Source organism: Marmota marmota, unplaced genomic scaffold (assembly GCF_001458135.2).
Source record: "Marmota marmota marmota unplaced genomic scaffold, marMar, whole genome shotgun sequence".
Classification (NCBI taxonomy): domain Eukaryota; kingdom Metazoa; phylum Chordata; class Mammalia; order Rodentia; family Sciuridae; genus Marmota; species Marmota marmota.
The window spans coordinates 11,067,029-11,086,657 of record NW_026000020.1 but is presented as its reverse complement, the minus strand read 5'-3'; the positions used below and the strand labels follow the sequence as shown (position 1 = coordinate 11,086,657).

The 19,629-nt window shown below is 46.4% G+C and overlaps 2 long non-coding RNA genes and 1 gene segment (V, D, J or C); 1 reads left to right on the top strand and 2 right to left on the bottom strand.

The window, feature by feature from the left end:
• Window positions 1-19,629, bottom strand: part of LOC125618848 — a 222,777-nt gene that overhangs the window by 165,804 nt on the left and 37,344 nt on the right. The gene's annotated exons all lie outside the window — the stretch shown is intronic.
• On the top strand, window positions 3,463-4,007 carry LOC125618837. The segment is given in 2 exon segments: window positions 3,463-3,522; window positions 3,646-4,007. Coding segments are annotated over 2 exon segments (402 nt in total).
• On the bottom strand, window positions 10,547-16,217 carry LOC107154073. Its single transcript, XR_001505007.2, has 3 exons — window positions 16,177-16,217; window positions 15,708-15,789; window positions 10,547-10,803 (listed from the first exon to the last, which is right to left on the bottom strand). It is a non-coding gene; the product is annotated as an uncharacterized LOC107154073 (long non-coding RNA).

The window sequence follows — 19,629 nt, the reverse complement described above, 5'->3', positions numbered from 1 at the left end:
ATCTCATCTGCAGACTTGAAGAATCTGCTTCCAAGGACACTAAGGGTTTTGGCAGAATCAGGTTTTGGGGATTGTGTGGTTGAGGATGCTAGGTTATTGGTGGCTGTAGATCAGAGTCTACTGTAGGAACCTGCAGGCCACCAGAGGGTCCTACCATATGGGCTGCTCAGTAATGAGACCAGTCTAAAGAATCCTTCCACAAGAGTGAGGGGCTGACTCCCATTTAAGGGCTCTGATGTGAATCAATCAGCCCCACCCAGAATAATCTCCTTTTGATTCACCTAAAATGAACAGTCTTGGCATGTTAATTGTATCTGCATAATAATCCCTTCACATTTCTAATATTTCCTGAACCAAAAGCAAACCTCATGTTCTGTCCACTGTGCCCAAGTCTCAGGGTTGTTAGTGTGAACACCAGCTAGTAGGTGTCTTGAGGAGGCAAGATTTCTTATCATTTTGATTTTTTAAAAAATTATTTCTCCAAAATAGTCTCTGTTAGAAGACCATTAAGAATGGAAGCTCCTTAGGTGACGAGCATCAGAAATGTACCTCCAGGTGATTTCTAACCCAGTTTCCCAGGTCCTCGTTTTTCTCAGATTCTTCTCAAGTGAGAGAAAATTCAGATTCTCTATTGCTTTTTGGGCAAATATAAACACATGAAGGAACAAATAATGTAAACATAGGACTCTCAGTTTTTTAATAGTAAAGAAAGAAGAAAAGTTTAAAACCTGTAGCCCAGTTTCTGTTTCAACAAACAAATAAAAGAAGAGCTGACCAAACCCAAATCAAGCAGAGTCAAGGAAATCAAATTATAAATATCAATTCCTGAAAGAGGTTCTCAAATGGAGGGTCAGAGGAAGGCGGCACTGTCTACCTGCCCATCAGCTTAGGATTGTCCATGGGAAGCTGTAATTTACCACGGGGACTCTGTCTTAGAACTGCTCTGGGAGCCACACATCCCCCGTGAGCACTCTGCAGCCTACAGGACTTTTACTGGGAGACACAACCTGAGAGCTGCTGCAACCCGTTTTGGCTGAACTTTTCCTGAACTTCATGATCTTACACTTTTGGAGAGCTCACACAGCTGTTTTGGAGAATTCCTGTCAATTAGGAGGTTTGTCTACCACTCATGATAGAAGTTAGCTGCAGCATCTCTGGCAAGAATATCTAGAAGTGATTCTCTTCTGTTAGGGCTCCCTAGTGGATGGTGCCTGATTTCATTCTGTCTCACTACTGAAGAGGTTCACATTGATTCCTGGGTTAAAGGGATACTTGAGACTTCTCTCCTGTAGTTCTTCTTTGTCTATTTGAAATAAGCATGAGTCTGGGGGTGTGACTAAGTGGCAGAGCACTTACCTAGCATGCCCAAGGTCCTCACTATGATGCATCTACAAAACTAGAGCTCAAAAAGAGTTAACATGAAATTGTTGAAAAGTTTCTCAATCCTTTATACATATCCCATTACTCATCAAAGTATCAGTATCAGGCTGAACTCATGGATCATCTTTTGTTTAATGGGTTAATTTACATAATTACAAATCTTGATTTTCAAGTTATACAGACCTGGCCAGTAAGAGGCTCCTTCCTGGTAGTTTCTCTTTACTTTTGCCAGGGTCTCATCATTTTTGGAGGACTTCTTTTGTTCCCAACTCAATGTGGTGGAGGAGTTTCTTATCTTAAGATTCCTTTAGTGGCAAATAAGTCTGGGCACTGTGAGTGTGTTTTGGGAGCATGGGCTATTGTACCTGGGTTTCAGAGAATGTGTAAATAACTCTCTCAGTCAACCCCTCTATGGACCTCAACATTTATCATCTCCTGATCTATCTGCATGCACACTCCTATCTATTCCTACATACAATTCTGAGTTTATTCTGATATTTCTTATACTAGTCAAAATCCTGTTTGTTCTAGCGATGTCCCTTTTTGTTTGGGATCCCTTCCACCTACAGTGAGAATTGTGGCTCTGATTGTCTCTGGTGCATTGTTTCCCACCAACATTTCTCTGACTGAAAACAACCTCTTAACATTGGCCTGCCCTCCATTAGACAGCCTCATGGCCACTCATGAACGTACCCTGATCCTGCTCTGATACCCCTTGCCAGGGCACATCATTCTTTACACACAGGTATGGATGCTGTGTCAATTGCCTTTTGTCACTGTGAAAAAAACCTGGGGGTAAAACAGTTTAGAGGAGGAAGGAGTTACTCTGGGTCATGGTTTCAGTCTATGATCAGCTGGCTCCAAGGCAGAAGTATCATGGCGGAAGGTCTGGGTGGAGGAATGCTGTTCAGCCATGGGTTAAGGAAGGTATGAGGAAGGGCTCAGGGTAAAGAAGCACCCTCCAGGGCACAATCTCAGTGACCTCCTTTTTCCCACAGGTTCTACCCCCAAAAATCATTTAAATCATTCATTCATCAAATGGATGAATACCGTAATGAGGTCTTCACCCCGAGAGACTTTGGGGGACTCTTCATATGTAAACTGTAACAGAAACCCTCCTCCCTCTGCCTATGTCCCAACCTGCATACTGGGTCCAAACTGCAGTGTGTCTTCCTCATCGTGCTCCACATTTGACCTGGACAGAGGCCTGCACTCACACCATCTTCATGAGAGGACACCCTCCTCCCCTTGCTTCAGTGTCCCCTCCACCACCCAGGTGTCCTCTTTTGCTCCAGTAGCCTGGAGTGTCTTCCATCCCAGTCCTCTGACCCACCTTTCTCCTCACCAAGCACGTGCCCCAGCCTTGTTCCAGCCTCTGGGACAGTGTTCTCTTAGGACCTGGGTGAGATTTGGTGACAGAATAAAGACAGGTTAGGATATAGGGTAGACTCAGGGCAGAGGAGCAACTGGTCCAGGAGACCAGGATGAAGGGACAGCCGTGGCATATGGTCAACGACCTTCCCTTCCTTACCAACCTCGGTGCTTGTACTTTGTGTGTTGTGTCCCTTTCTGTTGCTTCCTCTTACCCCTCTTTGCATTTCTGGCTGGTAACACTGATGATTTTTCATGCTCAGGTCTTCAAGGAGTCAGGTGTAGTGAAAGCCTCTCTGGAATAAATATTGTGCTCAGGTATAAAAAGGAAGAGATCAGTGACTCCTCCTGCAGGGTGTGGGGTGTGTGGGGTGTGACAGAGCTAATGAACCTCGTCTTGGTTGGAGAGTGAGAAGGAGAAGTGTGTCCTGAACCTTGATGAGACCAAGAGGACTCTCTGCTCACAGGAACGAGGGATGGTTCTCTCCTGTGCCTCTCAGGAAACACATTTTCTCTAGGCAAATCTGGGCTGCCCTGGCCTATGATGCGATACCTGGGGACACTTGGCAAGTCCTTAGAGGAGCCTTCCTGCAGCTGTGCCCAGCCTGCCGAGCTCTGTTGATTTGCATGTGCCCACAGCATAGCCCACTGCCCTGAGGACTTCTTAAGAGACTGTTCACACCCTGTGCAGGAGTCAGTACCTGTCAGGACACAGCATGGCCATGAGGGCTCCTGCTCAGTTTCTGGGGCTCCTGCTGCTCTGCCTCCCAGGTAAGGAGGGACACACTGGGGATGTGCTCAGACCAATTTCATCAGTGCTGCCTGGTGTGCAGGGAATTCCTCTTATGACATTATTAATTGTGTGCATATTTCTTCTCATCTGTTCAATTGTAGGTGCCAAATGTGACATTATAATGACCCAGTCTCCAGCCTCCATGTCTAAATCTCAAGGAGAAACAGTCACCATCAGGTGCCAGGCCAGTCAGGGCATTAGCAATTACTTAAGCTGGTACCAGCAGAAACCAGGGAAAGCTCCTAAGCTCCTGATCTATTATACCAACCATTTGCAATCTGGGGTCCCCTCGAGGTTCAGTGGCAGTGGATCTGGGACAGATTATTCTCTCACCATCAGCAGCCTGGAGCCTGAAGATGCTGCCACTTATTACTGTCAACAGTATGATGACTTCCCTCCCACAGTGATACAGGCCATGACAAAAACCTCCCAGGGAGCAGAAGTGTGAGGCTGGGCTGCCCCAGCTGCTCCTCCTGCTGCCTCCACCTGCTGAGGGCACTGCTCAGGGGCAGCCAGGATCCCAGGGCCACTGAGGGGGATCTTTCTAGGCCTGGAGAAGTTCGTCTGCACCCTGTTTCTTTCTCCTTGTCAGCCCCAGCACTCAACCTTGAATTGGTGTCTTTGAAGGTGTGTGTGCTACTCAGTGCAGTAGTGCTCCACCCACCAATGGTGAGAAGAGAACGGAGGCCAATCAGGAAAAGCACCATCATGAGTTCTTACCCTGTGGTATACAGGAACCTGGTGCTGAGTGAGCTCAGCCAAGATGCCCAGGGGAACAGAATTGGTGTTCAGAGACAGAAAAATGAAGATAGTTTTTATGACAGAGATGACACTACAAAAATTGTGAAAAAGACTTTTTCATAGGAAGTATTCTCTGTCAGTCTCATATGCAGTCACCTGGTATATAAAGTGGGATCTACATCAATCATCAGAGAGTGAAAGTTGTAACAAACCACCAGAAACCTTCAACAGAAAGACCATAAAAGTGAACCATAAATAGCATCAAACAGCCTGAGAATTGATCTAGAACATGCTCATGTGTTTGGAAATGTGAAGTGATACCTGAGTTGGAGACATGCCCTGACCATGCACATATCTGTGATCGAAGCCTTCCACTCAGAGCACAAGCAGATGTGCACAGATCCCCATGTGCAGGGACCACACAGCATTGTCTGTGATAACTGCAACCTGAATCAGCTAAATGCCAATCAAGATTAGAATGGAAAAATGAAATAAGGTAAGTGAATGCAATGAAATACTATACACCAGTGAAAACCTTTCCTTCCTTCAAGACCCCTACAAGAGTAGGCAAGAGCTAGATACACTGGAGCTCATTACCCATGATTCTATTTTTATGAGATTCAAAATGGCAAAATTTTGATGATTATTTAAAGTTAGCTCAGAAATTTTATGAGAAAATTTGGGATCAATGACTGGTTATACTTGCTTGAGGGTTTTTTCCCATAGCATTTTGCATATATTATTCTCTTTCCTCCTGCCTGCATATTTCTTCTAAGAAATTTCTGATCGACACATGGAAGTTCCCTTGGAAGTCATGTGTTGCTTTTTTCTTGTGGTTTTCAAAACTGTCTCTGTAAATTTTAATAACTTGTTTCTAACATTATAATGTCTCCTTCTTTAGGATGGTCCTATTTGGGACCTTCAAGCATAGTTAACCTCAATGTCCATATTCTTCCTAACATCTCGTAATTTTTTAATCAATATTACTTTTCAAAATTATTTTATTTTTTAGTTGTAGTTGATCACAATACTTTTATTTTATTTATTTTTATGTGATGCTGAGGATCAAACCTAAGGCCTTGCATGTGCTAGGTGAGTGCTTGACCACTGAGCCCCAGCCCCAGACCCCAGTAGTACTTTTAACAATCTTTTTTCCCTTTAGATTTATCCTATTTTGATGGAATGCCTATAAAACATTTGATGGGTTTTTGACCATGTCCCATGTATCTGGTGTGTTTTACTCATGCCATTTGTTTCTTTTCCTGTATTCTCTTATGAGGATATATTTCCACACATTTTAATTCACAAGTGCTTTCTTCTACAGGATGGAGTCTGCTTTTGAGCTCTCTGTAGCATTTTCTCATCCCAGTCAGTATCTTCTTTAGCTCTAGAATTTCTGTCTGAAGGAAATATTAATACAACCATAAAATTTCTTTTGTAGCAAAATAGATTTAAAGATGTCAGAATAAAAGTGAGTTTTAACAACCTGGAATGCTTTGAAGGCATGCCAAGGTAGAAGTATGGATGGTGTGTGTGGTCACTACTTTGGCATGTTTCTCCTTTTTATTTTATTTTATTTATTTCCTTCTGCATTGCTGGGCATGAAATACAGGGCCTCATTCATCCCAGGCAACACTCTATCACTGAGAAACACATCGCTCTTGGCTCATAATTGAAACTCCAGGAATGTGGCTGGACTTAGATTTCATGGGTCCATCCTACCTATATCTTGAGCAATTAGACAAATCAAGATAGTAGAGACAATCTGGCCCTGCCCTGCAAGTATCTTAGAGGAGGACCATGACAGTGGGGTGGGGAGAGGAAGAAGTTAGAAAATCTGACACGTAGGCCCTAACTGTGGAGAAACAGAGATTCAGAGACCTGGGATCCTGTGAGAAATCGCCTCAGCACAGCCATCAGGTTCCCAACATCTAGAGAGGATTTTATTTATTCATGTCCCACTGAGCTGAGAGAAAGAAACCTGAAGCCCCATCTTAAAGCATCTGAAGAGATATATTCAAAGATATATTAAAATGCTTCTTTCATGCTGGGCCTCTTGTCTCCTGCTTTTTGCTGGGCTCAGGAATGGAGAAGAGGATGGACACAACATTAGCCCTTGACATCTGGTTTAGACCTCAGCTCTGCCTGAACTCAGTGAGTGACCTGGGTGGACATTTCTGCTCTGGCCTCTTCCTGGGTTCCCAGGAGTGACAGCTGGTTTCTGGGCTTCTTTCTGAGTGTGAGTGTCTATGTCTTGAGGTGGGCAGGTGGCTGAGCTGTCTTCCTGGAGATGCAGGACATCAGTGTGGAGAGCAGAGGGCACAGGACCCTGTGTACACCAAAGTGGATCACCTGAGGTTCCTCTCACTGAATTCTCTGCTAGGATGTTCCATTCCTTACCCACCAGAGGGTGATGTGCACCTGCAAATAAACTCACCAGAGCCTCAGCCCTGGAGAGGCTGATCTAGTTTTCAAGCATAAATTAAATTTTACATTTTTTACTGGTCAGAGAACAACATTATAGGAAATTAAGACACCATGGCCTCTAACTTCTGACACTCAGATTTCCTTTTATCTACTCATAGCACTTCTTATTTTACAATCCTCTGTGCAACTGAGCCCTTCCTCTGCTGCCAACTGACTTTGCCTGGAAGAGCATGTGGGCAATTCCTGTCCTGTGCAAATGCAAGTGACATGTTCTCCAGGTTCTGTGTTTTTTTTTCCAGGATCTACATTTTCCTTGGGAATGCTGATTTTCTGAATATAGAATGTGGTTGGACCTGGTTTTTCAGTACTCTCAGGAGATCTTTCTGCTCCTCTCCCTCCACTGCCTTCCTCTCTTCCTCCCTTCCCTCCTCTCTCTCTCTCTCTCTCTCTCTCTTTATCTGCTTTATTGTTTCCAGCTTGTTTTATTATTTGATCAGGATTACTAATTTGGGGTAATTAGCTGCACATTTTTTAGTACTAAATCCATTCAAGTCATTGGAGTTAGAATAAAAGCTCTTCATTAATCCTCTGCCTATGCACAGTGTCAGAGGCTCTGCTTGGCCCCACAGTCCAGGCAGTTTGCTCTTATGAGCTAATGTCTCCACAGAGGCCCCTGCAGCCCTGTCAGTGCCCAATGTTATAAAGGAGGACTTTGCCATGAGACCCAAGCTGTGTCAGGCAGGCAGGGGCAGTAGGGATGGTGTCCCTGGTGTGCCTGTTCCTATGGCTCTGGGCCTCAGGTGAGCAACTTAAGTACTTCTGTGGCCTCAGAGTAATAACTCTGTGGAGTTGGAATAGCAATTAGAAGATAGACTGGGAAACAGTGGCCACTTCCATATGGGTCTTACTGTTTGCTGACTCACAAGACCCTGGCAAAGGGATTGTAAATAGTATTTCAAAGTACAAATGACACTGTGTGTGTGTGTGTTTGTGTGTGTGTGTGTGTATGTTCATAGTTTATTGTTCATTTCCCTGATTTCAGGTGTCTTTGGGGACAGTATGATGACCCATGCTGTGTCTGCAGGAGACATGGTCACCATCGGCTGCAAGTCTAACCAGAGTCTCTTATTCAACCAGAGCACGACAGGGCCTGGAAACAGCATAAACCAGGGTCCTGGCCTTATCTTCTCCTGAGTGCCCCCAAGGGCAGCTGGGTTCCCAGTGCTGTTTAGTGGCAGAGGACCAGGGACATCTTTTCCACAACAGGCTCCAGGGTGAGGCAGTACACCACCACATGCTTCCCCCACAGAGCTTCAGACTCAGATGCAAACCTCCTGCCAGGCCAAGGGTTAGCAAGTCTTTGCCAGTTGCTTCCTCCTCAGAGGACATTCAAGTCTCCTTCCTGCTGATTTATTCCTTGAATAGTTTGCAAGACCCAGGAAAAAAAATTAAGAAAATGTGCCTGTTTTAGATCCTAACCTAATTAAATATAGGACTAATCTGTGACCCAAATATCCCTCTGCTAGACATTAACTCAAGGGAACCAGGTCACCAACTGGGATGACCACACAGCCATGATCACTGCAGAATTCTTCACAGTGTCTATGAGGAGACAGTCAAAGGCTTACTTGGTGGGTGACAGGACAAAGGAATAGGCTCTTTACAGGTCAAAGACAGGAGAGGGCACAGTTAGGAGGCCATTGCCAACACCCAGGTGGGCTTGGTGGGTTCCTTGGTGCAGGGAGATTAAAGTGGGGGGAGCAGTGAGGGGTGCATTTTAGAGATGGAGCTCTCTACTTGGCCCCCACTCTGACCTACCCATCACTGAGTCCTTCTTTCTCAAGACTTCTGCCTACACTTGCAGAAACTGCTACTGCCTCCATTCCTCTGGTTTTCTATGGGTCTGGACCTGCTCACTCAGGTTGTATTTTGTGCATTCATAGCACTCAGGATGGAAGTCACCACTGTACTTGTCACAGCTGGCACCACAGCATATTGTTAAGGCTGTGTACTCCTGGGCCAGGCAGGGGTGCTCCACAGAATCATATGGGGACCAAGGCTAGGGAGGCTCCATCCCCGTGTGTGCACCATGTGGAGCCCATGGCCACTTCCCTCTGCTCCTGTGGGACAGGAGGCCTGGAATGTGTGTGACTTGTTGAACATTATTTTTATTTATTAAAGAAAATTGCCCCCCCCCCCAAAAAAATCACTCTTCAACAAGGCAAACCATGAAAGAGAAAACAAAAGACTCTTTATTTTTACAGAGGTAAGTCAGCTCATTAGCACTCTTACACTTCATGGACAATTCAGGAACTACTCACCACTTCCATCCATACACCTTCTTTCTGTGATGCTAACATTATATAAGGTGCATTCATGTTTTCATTACCCAGTGAAACAACATTACTTTGTGTGAAAAATGGACAATACAGATTTCCCATCACTTTTTTTTAACTTCTTACTGTTTGTCTGCATGCATTCAATAATTTTATGTAAAATGTTGCCCTAACCCAGCAGCTAAGCTATTAGCCTCTTACCCTCCCCACCACCCTGCCTTTCTGTGAGTGAGGAATCAGGCTGTGGCTTCTTGTGTGGCCCTGGCTCAGGGCTCATCTTGAGCATGTTGTGGGATGTTGGTCAGTGGTGGATCAGGTGCCTCTTGGGCAGAAGCTCTGGTTTCCATTCCCACAGCCAGAGAAGTGACTTTTTCCACTGTATAAAACAGTATAATTTTTAATTACATTTATTTCCCTTTTTTTCTGCTAACACACTGCTTTTCAAGCTCTCCAGGTTTATGTACATCTCGATCTGCACAAGGTACTCACCCATCGTTTGTGTAGCCCATATTAGTGCACATTCACCCACTAAATCATGCCACCCTGCTCTGCCTTTACACACCTCCATGTCTCTCTGAGTGATTGCTCCTCTGTAAGCAGTGTCTTTAGTGGTTTCTCCAAATCAAGGACAACTAACTGTCTAGTTTTCATCACAGTTTCCCTTGACCACAATTGTTTCTTTCACTTTTCTGGGATTCTAAATATTTTAAAAATTACTTATTCACAACATTCATTTTAAATTTAAAGAATTGTGAATTTTTGTCATCCACATAAATAAATATTCACATATAAATTTAATATTCATCCCAAATAGTTTAGATTTCCATTACATTCACCAGGAGCTCTATTATCTAGGAATCACCTTCGACACCACAGCACAACCTTCTACCCTCTTGGTAATGTATGAGTGACTTTTCCAACTCTGATCCTTTCAAAGATGAAGGCAGGGAGTCAAGGGTGTCAGGCACGGAGAGTGGAAACTGCATCCTCACTGTATCCCAGCTGGACACTGGAATAATTAGAGGGAAATACCAGATTGAGTGCCCAATTAATAAGCCATCATTTTCCATTTATAAGTTATTATAGGCTTAGGCATTTTTTGTGTTTGTGATTAGATTTGAATCCCAACTTCACAAAGAACAGCATTTGCAAGCATAAAGGGACTGCACAAGTTACCTACATTATCCCTGCCTGCTCTAGAGTCCTGCCCAGGGCCCAGGGCCTGCTCCTCCTGCAGAGTTCATACTCATCCTGTCTGGTCACTCAGAAGAGGCCTGGACACCTCTGTGTTGACCTCCACATGCCAGGCCAGGCTGCTGCAGCTAACAGGGCCACTCATGGGTGTGGCCTGAGCTGTGACAGGCAGTCCTGGTCCACAGCCCTCAGCTGCAACCTGTTCCCTGAGTTCCCAGCACCTTCCTTTCACAGGGCAGAGAATCTGCAGAGCTGCTCCCCAGACCAGAAGCTCATGTGGCAGCTGGGCCACCCAGGCAGGGAGGGTTTTTTGGGGGGCTATACCACTGTGGGAGGATGCTGTGTGGTTTGCCAGCAGTAATAAACCCCAGCATCCTCAGGCTCCACCATGCTGATTCTCAGTGTGAAATCTGTTCCTGACCCACTGCCACTGAACCTGTCTGAGACCCCAGTGTAGCGGTTGGATCCTTATATATTAGCTTCTCTGGAGCCTGGCCTGGCTTGTGCACAACCCAGTTTAAATAGGTGTTTCCATCACTGTGTAGGGGGCTCTGACTGGACCTGCAGGGGGTGGGGGCTGGCTGTCCAGGGGTGATATGCTTGGAGACAGGAATCTGGGTCATCACAATATGCCCACTGGTTCCTGAAAGAAAAAAATCATAGTTCAATGCAAGGTTATATAAATACTTTAGGAGAATTTGTGCTTTTTCCTTTATTGTGGATTTTAGGTTAACTTATTTTTGTGATTTTGGCTTGTACAGTAAAGTTATTTATGTTGAAAAACACCTCAAATATTGTAATTTAGAAGAGCCTCTCTAGAATTGGCCTACAACATCCCCCTCTTATTATGTGACAATATTCATCAGAGCCCAGTCCCTTGCTCCTTCTGGAATACTCTCTCACATCAATTGACCTCAGCGGCCTCATCCTAGAGGACAGACCTGCACATCTCTTACATGGATATAGCACACATGGGCAGAATTGGTGCCCAGGGCTCCCCTCAGTCCCCTGTCTCCCACCTCATCCCCTCTGTCCTCACCAGGGATCCAGAGCAGCAGCAGCCCAAGGAGCTGAGCAGGGAGCCTCATTTTGAGAAGCTGAGCTGAGGAGTCCTGGCAAGTCAAGGGCAAGTTAGAGCTGAGCTTTTATGTCAGCCTTGCAGGAATGTCCTCCCCAGGGAGCAGCATGCAAATGCCCTGGTGGGTGCTGGGTGGGGAGAGGGAGGGAGGGAGGGGCCTAACTTGTGAGCCCAGGAACATCAGATGTCTTCTATTTTTGGAGGAAATACAGTAGAGAAACAGCCCAGGCAACCTATGGTGTGGGGAGGAGGCCCCATCATGGAAGCCTGGCTCTGTTGGCATCAAGGTGCCCAGGGCTTTCCTCCATAAGATAGCACAGACCAAGGATCTAGAGGTAGTCTGCAGGACAGCCCCTGGTAGGGAACATTTACCCTGCTGGCTCCCTCACAATGGAGGAGACAATGTGACAAGTCCCACTTCACAAGTGTTGATGTTTGAATTTCGACCCCTGACAGCACCCAGTGGAGCCAGTTCTTGAGCTTCTGTGTTTGCTGTTACCTGGAGAAATATGAGACTGTGAAGAAGAGTGTTAGATGTCATCTTTCTTCATTTTCAAAGCAATAAGACAAGTGTCAGAGAAGCTGGGGGAAAAAGGGTCTTGTGTTTCATATAGAGTGACAGTATCCTTGCCCAAGGCAGGAGATGGGACATGTCCACCTGAGGCAGTCACTGTGGAAATCCCGGGGGCCAGATCCACAAACTGGTGGACATCCTGTTATAGCCATCTCCATGTGTGCGACTCAGCAGAGTCATGCAAACATTTACTGAGAGAAGAACCCCTTGAGTCCACTGGGCAGGGTGGTCAGGGAGGATTCTATGGCTCTTCTCATTGATGGGGGAATTCCTTATTCCCTCTGCTGCTCCTTGTCAGGGCACTTGGCAGCAGGTGTCACAAGTCCTTTGCTGAACAGGACACTCCCTCTGTGAGAACATGATTGAGAGGACTCTCTCCATGTACAAGAGTGATTCCCTCTGCCCAGAAATTCTCCTGGGCATTGCACCAGGAGAGGGCACTGGGGAAAGCGTTCTGGAGCCACAGCTCTGGGACATTTGTTTTAGACTTCCTCCTCCAGCTTGGGAGAAAATGAGCCTTTGTGATTTTGGTCTCCAAGGCTGAGCTGCTTTTCCAGGCAGCCAAGGCCATCTGACACACACTGTCCACAGTGTGGGATCTTGGTGTGTGGGCCCCTGCAACTGAGGATCCTGTTATAATTTCCCTTAGCACCAATAAACTTCAGTGGCTGTCCTTCCTCAGTGAGTCGCTGCCCTCTGCACACTGTGAGGATAATCTTAATAAGCAGAAGCAAATGGAATGAGTTAAAATGAGTAGGATCTCATTGGAGCAGGCACAAAGCCAAAGCTTAGATTTTATCAATGATACCAGGGACAGGACGACTTGTCAGAAAGGGATTCAGGAGATCTATGTCCTTTCACAGGCTCATCCTCAAGAATTAGTATCTTCCTCAAGCCACGTGCTGTGGGGTTCACAAGCTGTGGTCCCTTGCAGTTCCAGGGGAGTTTGAATCCGATTTAATAATTTATTTTACTCTTTTATTACTAAAGAAGTGATGTCACACATTGTCTATCTGAGACAAAATTAAGGGGCCGTTCACACCGATTAAATGGAAAAACTAAAACATATATTTAGTTGTCAATATTATTTCTGGATTAATACTAAAATTCCCAGGTCAGTTAAATAATAGGCTTTGGATATCAAATACCCTAAAGTGTCAATAATATCCAGTCTGTAATTAATGTGTTTTCTAAGTTTCTATCACTTTGCCTATCATGTCAAGTTCATGATTTTTTTTTCCCTTATCCTTTCATATTTCTAAATAGGAAGGGTGGGGACATTTGGTTCCTTGTGTTTGATCTTCTAGTTGACTTCTGTGTTTTCCATTCACAAAACTACAGTATCTGTGATGGTATTTTTGGCTCTTTCTTTTCTTATTTGTCAGATATATTCCCCATTCCCCTCCCACAGTCCAGGCAATTTTCTTCCCTCTTTGCTGATGGCTTTGCAGAGGCCCCTGCAGCCCCACCCAGCTGAACACATTTAATACACCAGGACTTTGACAGGAGACCTGAGCTGCCTCAGGCAGGCAGAGGCAGCAGGATGGTGTCCCATACACAGGGGTGCATGTTCAGAAGTCTCTGGGCTTCCTGTGAGAAATTTAACTACTGCAGTGTTGTCAGATGAATATGTTGGTAGAGTCGATGCTCTAATGTTAAGATATAGTGGGAATTAATGACTACTCCCCATATGGCCCTAATTCTGTGCTGATTTCCACACTAATAGGAAATTTTAAAGGATGTATTTCAATGTGCATGTGAAAAAGATTTTGTGTGTGTGTGTGTGTGTGTGTTCATGATCTATTCCTGATTTTTCTGACTGCAGGTGCCTGGGGGGACAAGGTGATGACTCAATCTACAGGCTCCCTGGCTGTGTCTGCAGGAGACATGGTCACCATGAGCTGCAAGTCCAGCCATAGCCTCTTATCCAACCACAAGTACTATGTGGCTTGTCACCAGCAGAGGCCAGGACAAGCTCCTGGACTGCTCCCCTCCTGGGCATCTGCATGGGCAGCTACAGTCCACTATAGGTTCAGGGGCAGAGCATCAGGGACAGATTTTACTCTCCCCTTCAGCACCCTCAGGCTGAGGACATGGCAGATTGTTCCTGTATCAGCACCGCAGTGCTCCTCCCAAGAGCCTTAGCCTCAGAATAAACCTCCACCAGGCTGAGGGTCAGGGAGCCTTTTCTCAGCTGCTTCCTCCTTCTAGGGCTCTGGGCTACTTGTCTCCTCTCTTTTGACAGGTCAAATTTTTTGATTGATTCCTTGGAGGGATTTCAGGGTCCAGGAGAAAATAAGAGCATGGATGTTCTGAATAATTATTAGTTCAGCAGGAGGTCACCAAGCACAAAGTCTACAGAGGTCTTCTGGAGACAGTGTGTTTTCAGATCCCAGGAATCTGCATGTTTCCATGGACAGATGGCATGACTGAGCCAACCATTAGACAATCTGGTGATTTTCACACTTGGAGGATATCACTCATTCTGACCGTGGAAATAGACAGTGAAGCGTTCCCTTAGTGAGCAAACTCCTGCGGGGTAATGGGCACTCTGATTCCCAGGATTGGAATGCCCAGTGATTCCCCACTGAGGCTACTAGGATAACTGTGTGGATGCACTACCTGATTTACACAGTGACATCTTGTGAAGGAGAGGTCTCTGTGTTTGCATCCACCTGGACCTTACCTCAGTGAGCCAGCACTCAGGGTTAGAGGAACACTGACTGAAGGGTAGTCACTGGTGGGGGCAATATGTAACTTTTGGGGTTACTAAAGAAGATGGCAGAGAGCGGTAAGCACCATTTTTGTCTGCCATCCTCTGTAGGTCTGCACTTCCCTGTGTGTCTGTTCTTTGTGCCCCTCCTCCACAGGTGTCCCTGCCCAGGTGTTCCTTACAGAGGACTGATTTTTCCTTTGCCTGCTCCAATCTGAACTTTGTCCATGTTCATCCCTTGTCCTCCTGTTCTCCTTCTTCATATGTCATCTCTTTCCACCTGGATGCTTCCAGGATATGACACTCCACCCAGCAGTTCAAATCCTCTCACCCAGAGAAACCTCTGTCTCTGTCTCTCTCTCCTTTGTTTCCCTCCTCCTCTCCCTCTCCCTTTGCTGTCTCTTTCCAAGACTCTGCTTCTCAGATGAGCCATTCTGGGGAAATTCATTTAAGTGGTTCCTGCTCTGCCTCTTCTTCTGGCCTCTGTACTTTTCTCTCATTTTTGTCACCTGTTCTTATAGTTTGCTTTTCATTTTTATAATTCACAAAAAATTGCAGAACAATAAATTCTTGGGCAAGAACTGAATGGCATCCAAGTCAGAGTCCTTGGATTGTATGCCAGAGTCCTGCCCAGGGTCCAGGTGTTGCTCCTCCTGCAGTGTCCACGCTCATCCTGTCTGCTCATTCAGAAGGTCCCAGGACACCTCTGTGCTTGTCCTCCACATGCAAGGCCAGGCTGCTGCAGCTGACAGGGCCACTCATGGTTATGGCCTGAGCTGTGGCCCAGGAAGTCATGGTCCACAGCCCTCAGCTGCACCTGTTCCCTGAGTTCCCATCATCTTCTACTCACAGGGCAGAGAATCTGCTGAGCTGTTGCCCAGACCAGCAGCTCCTGTGGAAGCTGGGCCCCCCAGGCAGGGAAGTTTTTGTTCGGGGCTGCACCCCTGTGGGAGGAGCATGTGTAGCTTGCCAGCAGTAATACACCCCAGCATCCTCAGGCTCCACCCTGCTGATTCTCAGTGTGAAATCTGTCCCTGACCCACTGCCACTGAACCTGTCTGAGACTCCAGTGTACCGGTTGGAAACAAAATATACTAGACTTGCAGGAGATGGAGGCTGACTGTCCAGGTGTGACAGGTTCAGAGAGAGGAGTCTGGGTCAGCACAACATCAACACTGGTTCCTGGAAAAAGAGAAAAGCATAGTTATTGTCAATATTATGAGACATATTTGTATTTCTTTGTATATTTCCATAGAAATAGTATTTGTGATTTTGATTTATGTGGCCTAATTATCAGTTTTTAAGAAAGGAATCAAGTTTTCTAAGCCATAAGTGACTCTGGAGAAATCACCTCTAGCATCCCCCTCTTTTCATGTGACAATCTTCATCACAGGCAGGTCGCTGCTCATTCTGTAATGTTCCTCTCTCACACAGACCTAACCAGTACAAGCAGATTTTTGAGGCCAAGACTTGTACCTCTCTCATGTGGACAAGGCACACATGGGCAGACTAGGGACCCCAGGACTCATCTCCCTCCCCCTTCTCCTTCCACATCCCCTCTGTCCTCACCAGGGATCCAGAGCAGCAGCAGCCCCAGGAGCTGAGCAGGGAGCCTCATTTTGAGAAGCTGAGCTGAGGAGTCCTGGTGAGTCAAGGGCAGGTTAGAGCTGAGCTTTTATGTCAGCCTTGCAGGATGGCTCTCCCCAGGGAGCAGAATGCAAATGCCCTGGTTGGTGCTGGGTGAAGAGAGTTTGGGATGGAGGGGCCTCCCTATGAGCCCAGGGACATCAAATGTCTTCAATAGTTGGAGCCAATACAATAGAGAAATGGCCTAGACTCTCTGTGGCCTGGGCAGAAGGTCCTGTCATGGAAGCCTGGCTCTGTGGAGGTCATGGTGTCCAGGGCTTGTCACTCTAGGACAGTATGATCCTAGACTAGGGAGGTTGTCTCCAGGTCAGCCTCTATGTGAGAAATGTCAACTGGCTGGCTCCCTCTGAGGTAAGGAGAGAAGATAACAAGTGCCACCTGACAAGGATCCATCAATGGATTGTCTTCCAGCCACCGCAGGCAGTTGAGCCAGCTGCAGAGCTTCTGTGTCTGCTGTTACCTGGAGAAACAGGGGAGTGTCATGGACAGTGTTAGATGGCAGCTTTTCCTGGCCTAGTGAATGCAATAAGGGCAGAAGGGTCAAAAGAAGATAGTGGGGAAGGAACCTGTCTGTCAGCTGTAGGTCCAGTAGCCCTGTTAAGGCAATAGGAGAATCAACATATCCAACTGAGGCAGTGGGTGTGCAATTCCTGGGAGCAAGGTCTACAAAGTCGTGGACATTCTGTCTTGGTCATCTGCATGTGTGTGACACTCAGAGTCTTCCCATCACTTCCTCAGGGAAGAACCCCTTGTGGCCACTGGACAGAATGGACAAGGGGGAATATTCTTTGTTAGTTCTTTCTCACTGATGAGAGAGCATTTATTTGCCTTGCAGCTATTTTCTTTCAGAGTCACTGGGCAGCAGGTGTCACAAGCTCTGGGTTTAACAGGAGATTTCCTTAGTAGAAGAGGACTGAGTCCAGGTTCTCTTCATGTCAGGGTGATTGCATCTGCACTGATGATCTCCTGGGCCTGGCTCCAGTGGGTCACTGGTGAGAGGGTTCTGGACCCACTGCACTGGGACATGGGTTTCAGACTCCTTCTTCCCTGGCTGGGACAGAGTGAGCCTGTGTTGTTTTGGCCAACAAGACTGTGCTGGTCTTCCAGACAGCCCGGGTCCAGACCTCTCTCCACCCAGTGGGGAAGTTGGTGTGTGGGCCGTGAGCAGCCAAGGCCCCTATCTCTTGTACAAAAACCCCTGTGGCTGTCCTCCTATCACAAGTGACAGCTTCCCTGAGAACACTGTGAGGAGAGGTGGGTTTGCATGGTGGTACTTCTGGATTTTGGAGGTGAAGTTCTCTGTGTTTCTTATCTTAATGAGCAGAAGTAAGTAAAATGAAAGAAAATGGCTGGAGTTCCTTTGAGAGTAAGAAAGCAAAAGTTTTGAGTTTGACAAGGTCCAGAGGGTTGTTATTATGTTTTTAGTTTTGTGTCCTGGCCCATCATGTCATTTTATAATTTGTTTTTTCAATGTGCTTTCACAGCTCCAAATATGACATCTGGGCAGAACTCTTTACTGTATTATTTCTATTGTTTTTATTCCTATTGAAGTGATCCTTCTGATTTTGGGTGCAGAACCTCCGACTCTGTGGTCTTGGGCCTTACAAGACCATGTGTGAGGATTCAATAGGACTTGGGGTAGCCATGCCTCCTCAGAGGTTCCACGTGTCTGCTCAGCAGTGAGGCTATAACTGAGGCATGCTGGTAGCCCTTCCCCTTTCCAACATCCACCTTGGAATAGCAACCTTGGTAGGGTTGGGGGCAGCCCCACTTCCAAGGGGATCCTCTTCTCCCTCCCCTCTCTGCTTACTCAGAGCCTGCTGCAGTCCTGGCAGTCCTGGGAGGATGGTGTCCAGGGTCCTGGTCACTCTGACCCTAGCTGAGAGCCCAACCCCTGGCTTGAATGGGGCCCTGCAGGGCTCCCAGGAGTGGGTTCTTGGCTGCCTTGTAGCTGAGGCTGCAGATCCAGTTCCTGAGCTTTGGTATGGACAGTGTTGTCAGAGCCTCAGGGCCAAGGGGGCCATAGCTCAGGCCTGTCCTGGTTATGGGGGATGGAAACTGGCACCAAGGTTGTCACTTGTCTTTGTGTCCATGTCTTTTTTTTTACCCATTTCCTCCATCTTCTTTCTTCCCTCCTTTCATCTCCTCTTTTTTTTTTTTGTTTTTTAAGAGTTTTTAATATTATGCAATAATTCTTGATATTTGATGTCACTTCTGCAAAACTAAACTCATTTAAATTCATTTCCTACCATTTCTGAACTCTGTCTCCCTACTTATCTACCCATCCAGTATTTCAGTCTGTGGACGTAGCCTAACATTTCTGTGAAAGTCCATGTATTAAAATATGTTTCCTCTTACTTCTGAAATCAATATCTCTCTCTCTTTATCCTTCCTTCTCTCTCTCTCTCTTTCTCTCTCTCTCTCCCTCCTCCCTCTCATTGTTTCCTTTTTATTCCCATAATTTAACAAAATTGTAAAACAACAAAGTCCTGAGGCAACGGTAAGTGTCCACTGCAGGTCAAGGCCTTTGGCTCCTGGTGAGGATCATTCCATACTCCACATGTTGTCCTGACCTCATCTCTGCTCATTCTCCCACAGGCAATTCTCTAGTTCCTTAGCTCTGTCACTCTAGAAAAAGGTGATGGCACATTCCTGACCTTTCCTCATCCCATGTCCACTCTGTATTCAGTTTCATTCCTGGGCAGTGGTGTCTGATGTTGTGATGGGAGGAGGTGGTGCTCAAGTCCCCTCCACCTTGAGTGTTAAGACACAATTTGATCCATGTGCACCTGCAGGGCACCATGGCACCACCTTGCAATTCTTAAGTGACCTCTTCACCTCTGATTATTCACAAATGGGGGTGGGCTCTCCAGGGTGTGGGGTAGGGAGAGTAGAGTGTGCACCTCAATGTATCCTGCTGGGTCCTGGAATAATAAGGGAGAAGCACAAGACTGAGGTCAAGCACTAGCAGCCATTTCGATTATTGTCCTCTATTAATGATTGCAGGCTAAGTCATCTATATGAGTTTGTGATTAGGTTTGAATCCCAATTTCACAAAGAGCAGCATTAGCAAGAACAAGGGGACCTCTAAAATTTCCCTGCACCATCACCTTCCCTGTGGCAGAGTCCTGCCCAGGGTCCAGATCCTGCTCCTCCTTCAGTGTCCATGATCATCTTGTTATGTCAAATGGAGCCTGAACACTTCTGTGCTTGTCCTCCACATGCCAGGCCGGGCTGCTGCAGCTGACACGGCCGTGCATGGGTTTTCCCTCAGCTGTGGCTGACACAGTTGTGGTCCACAGCCCTCAGCTGCACCCATATCCCTTTTCCTTCCTTCCTTCCTTCCTCCCTCCCTCCCTCCATTTCTCCTCCCTC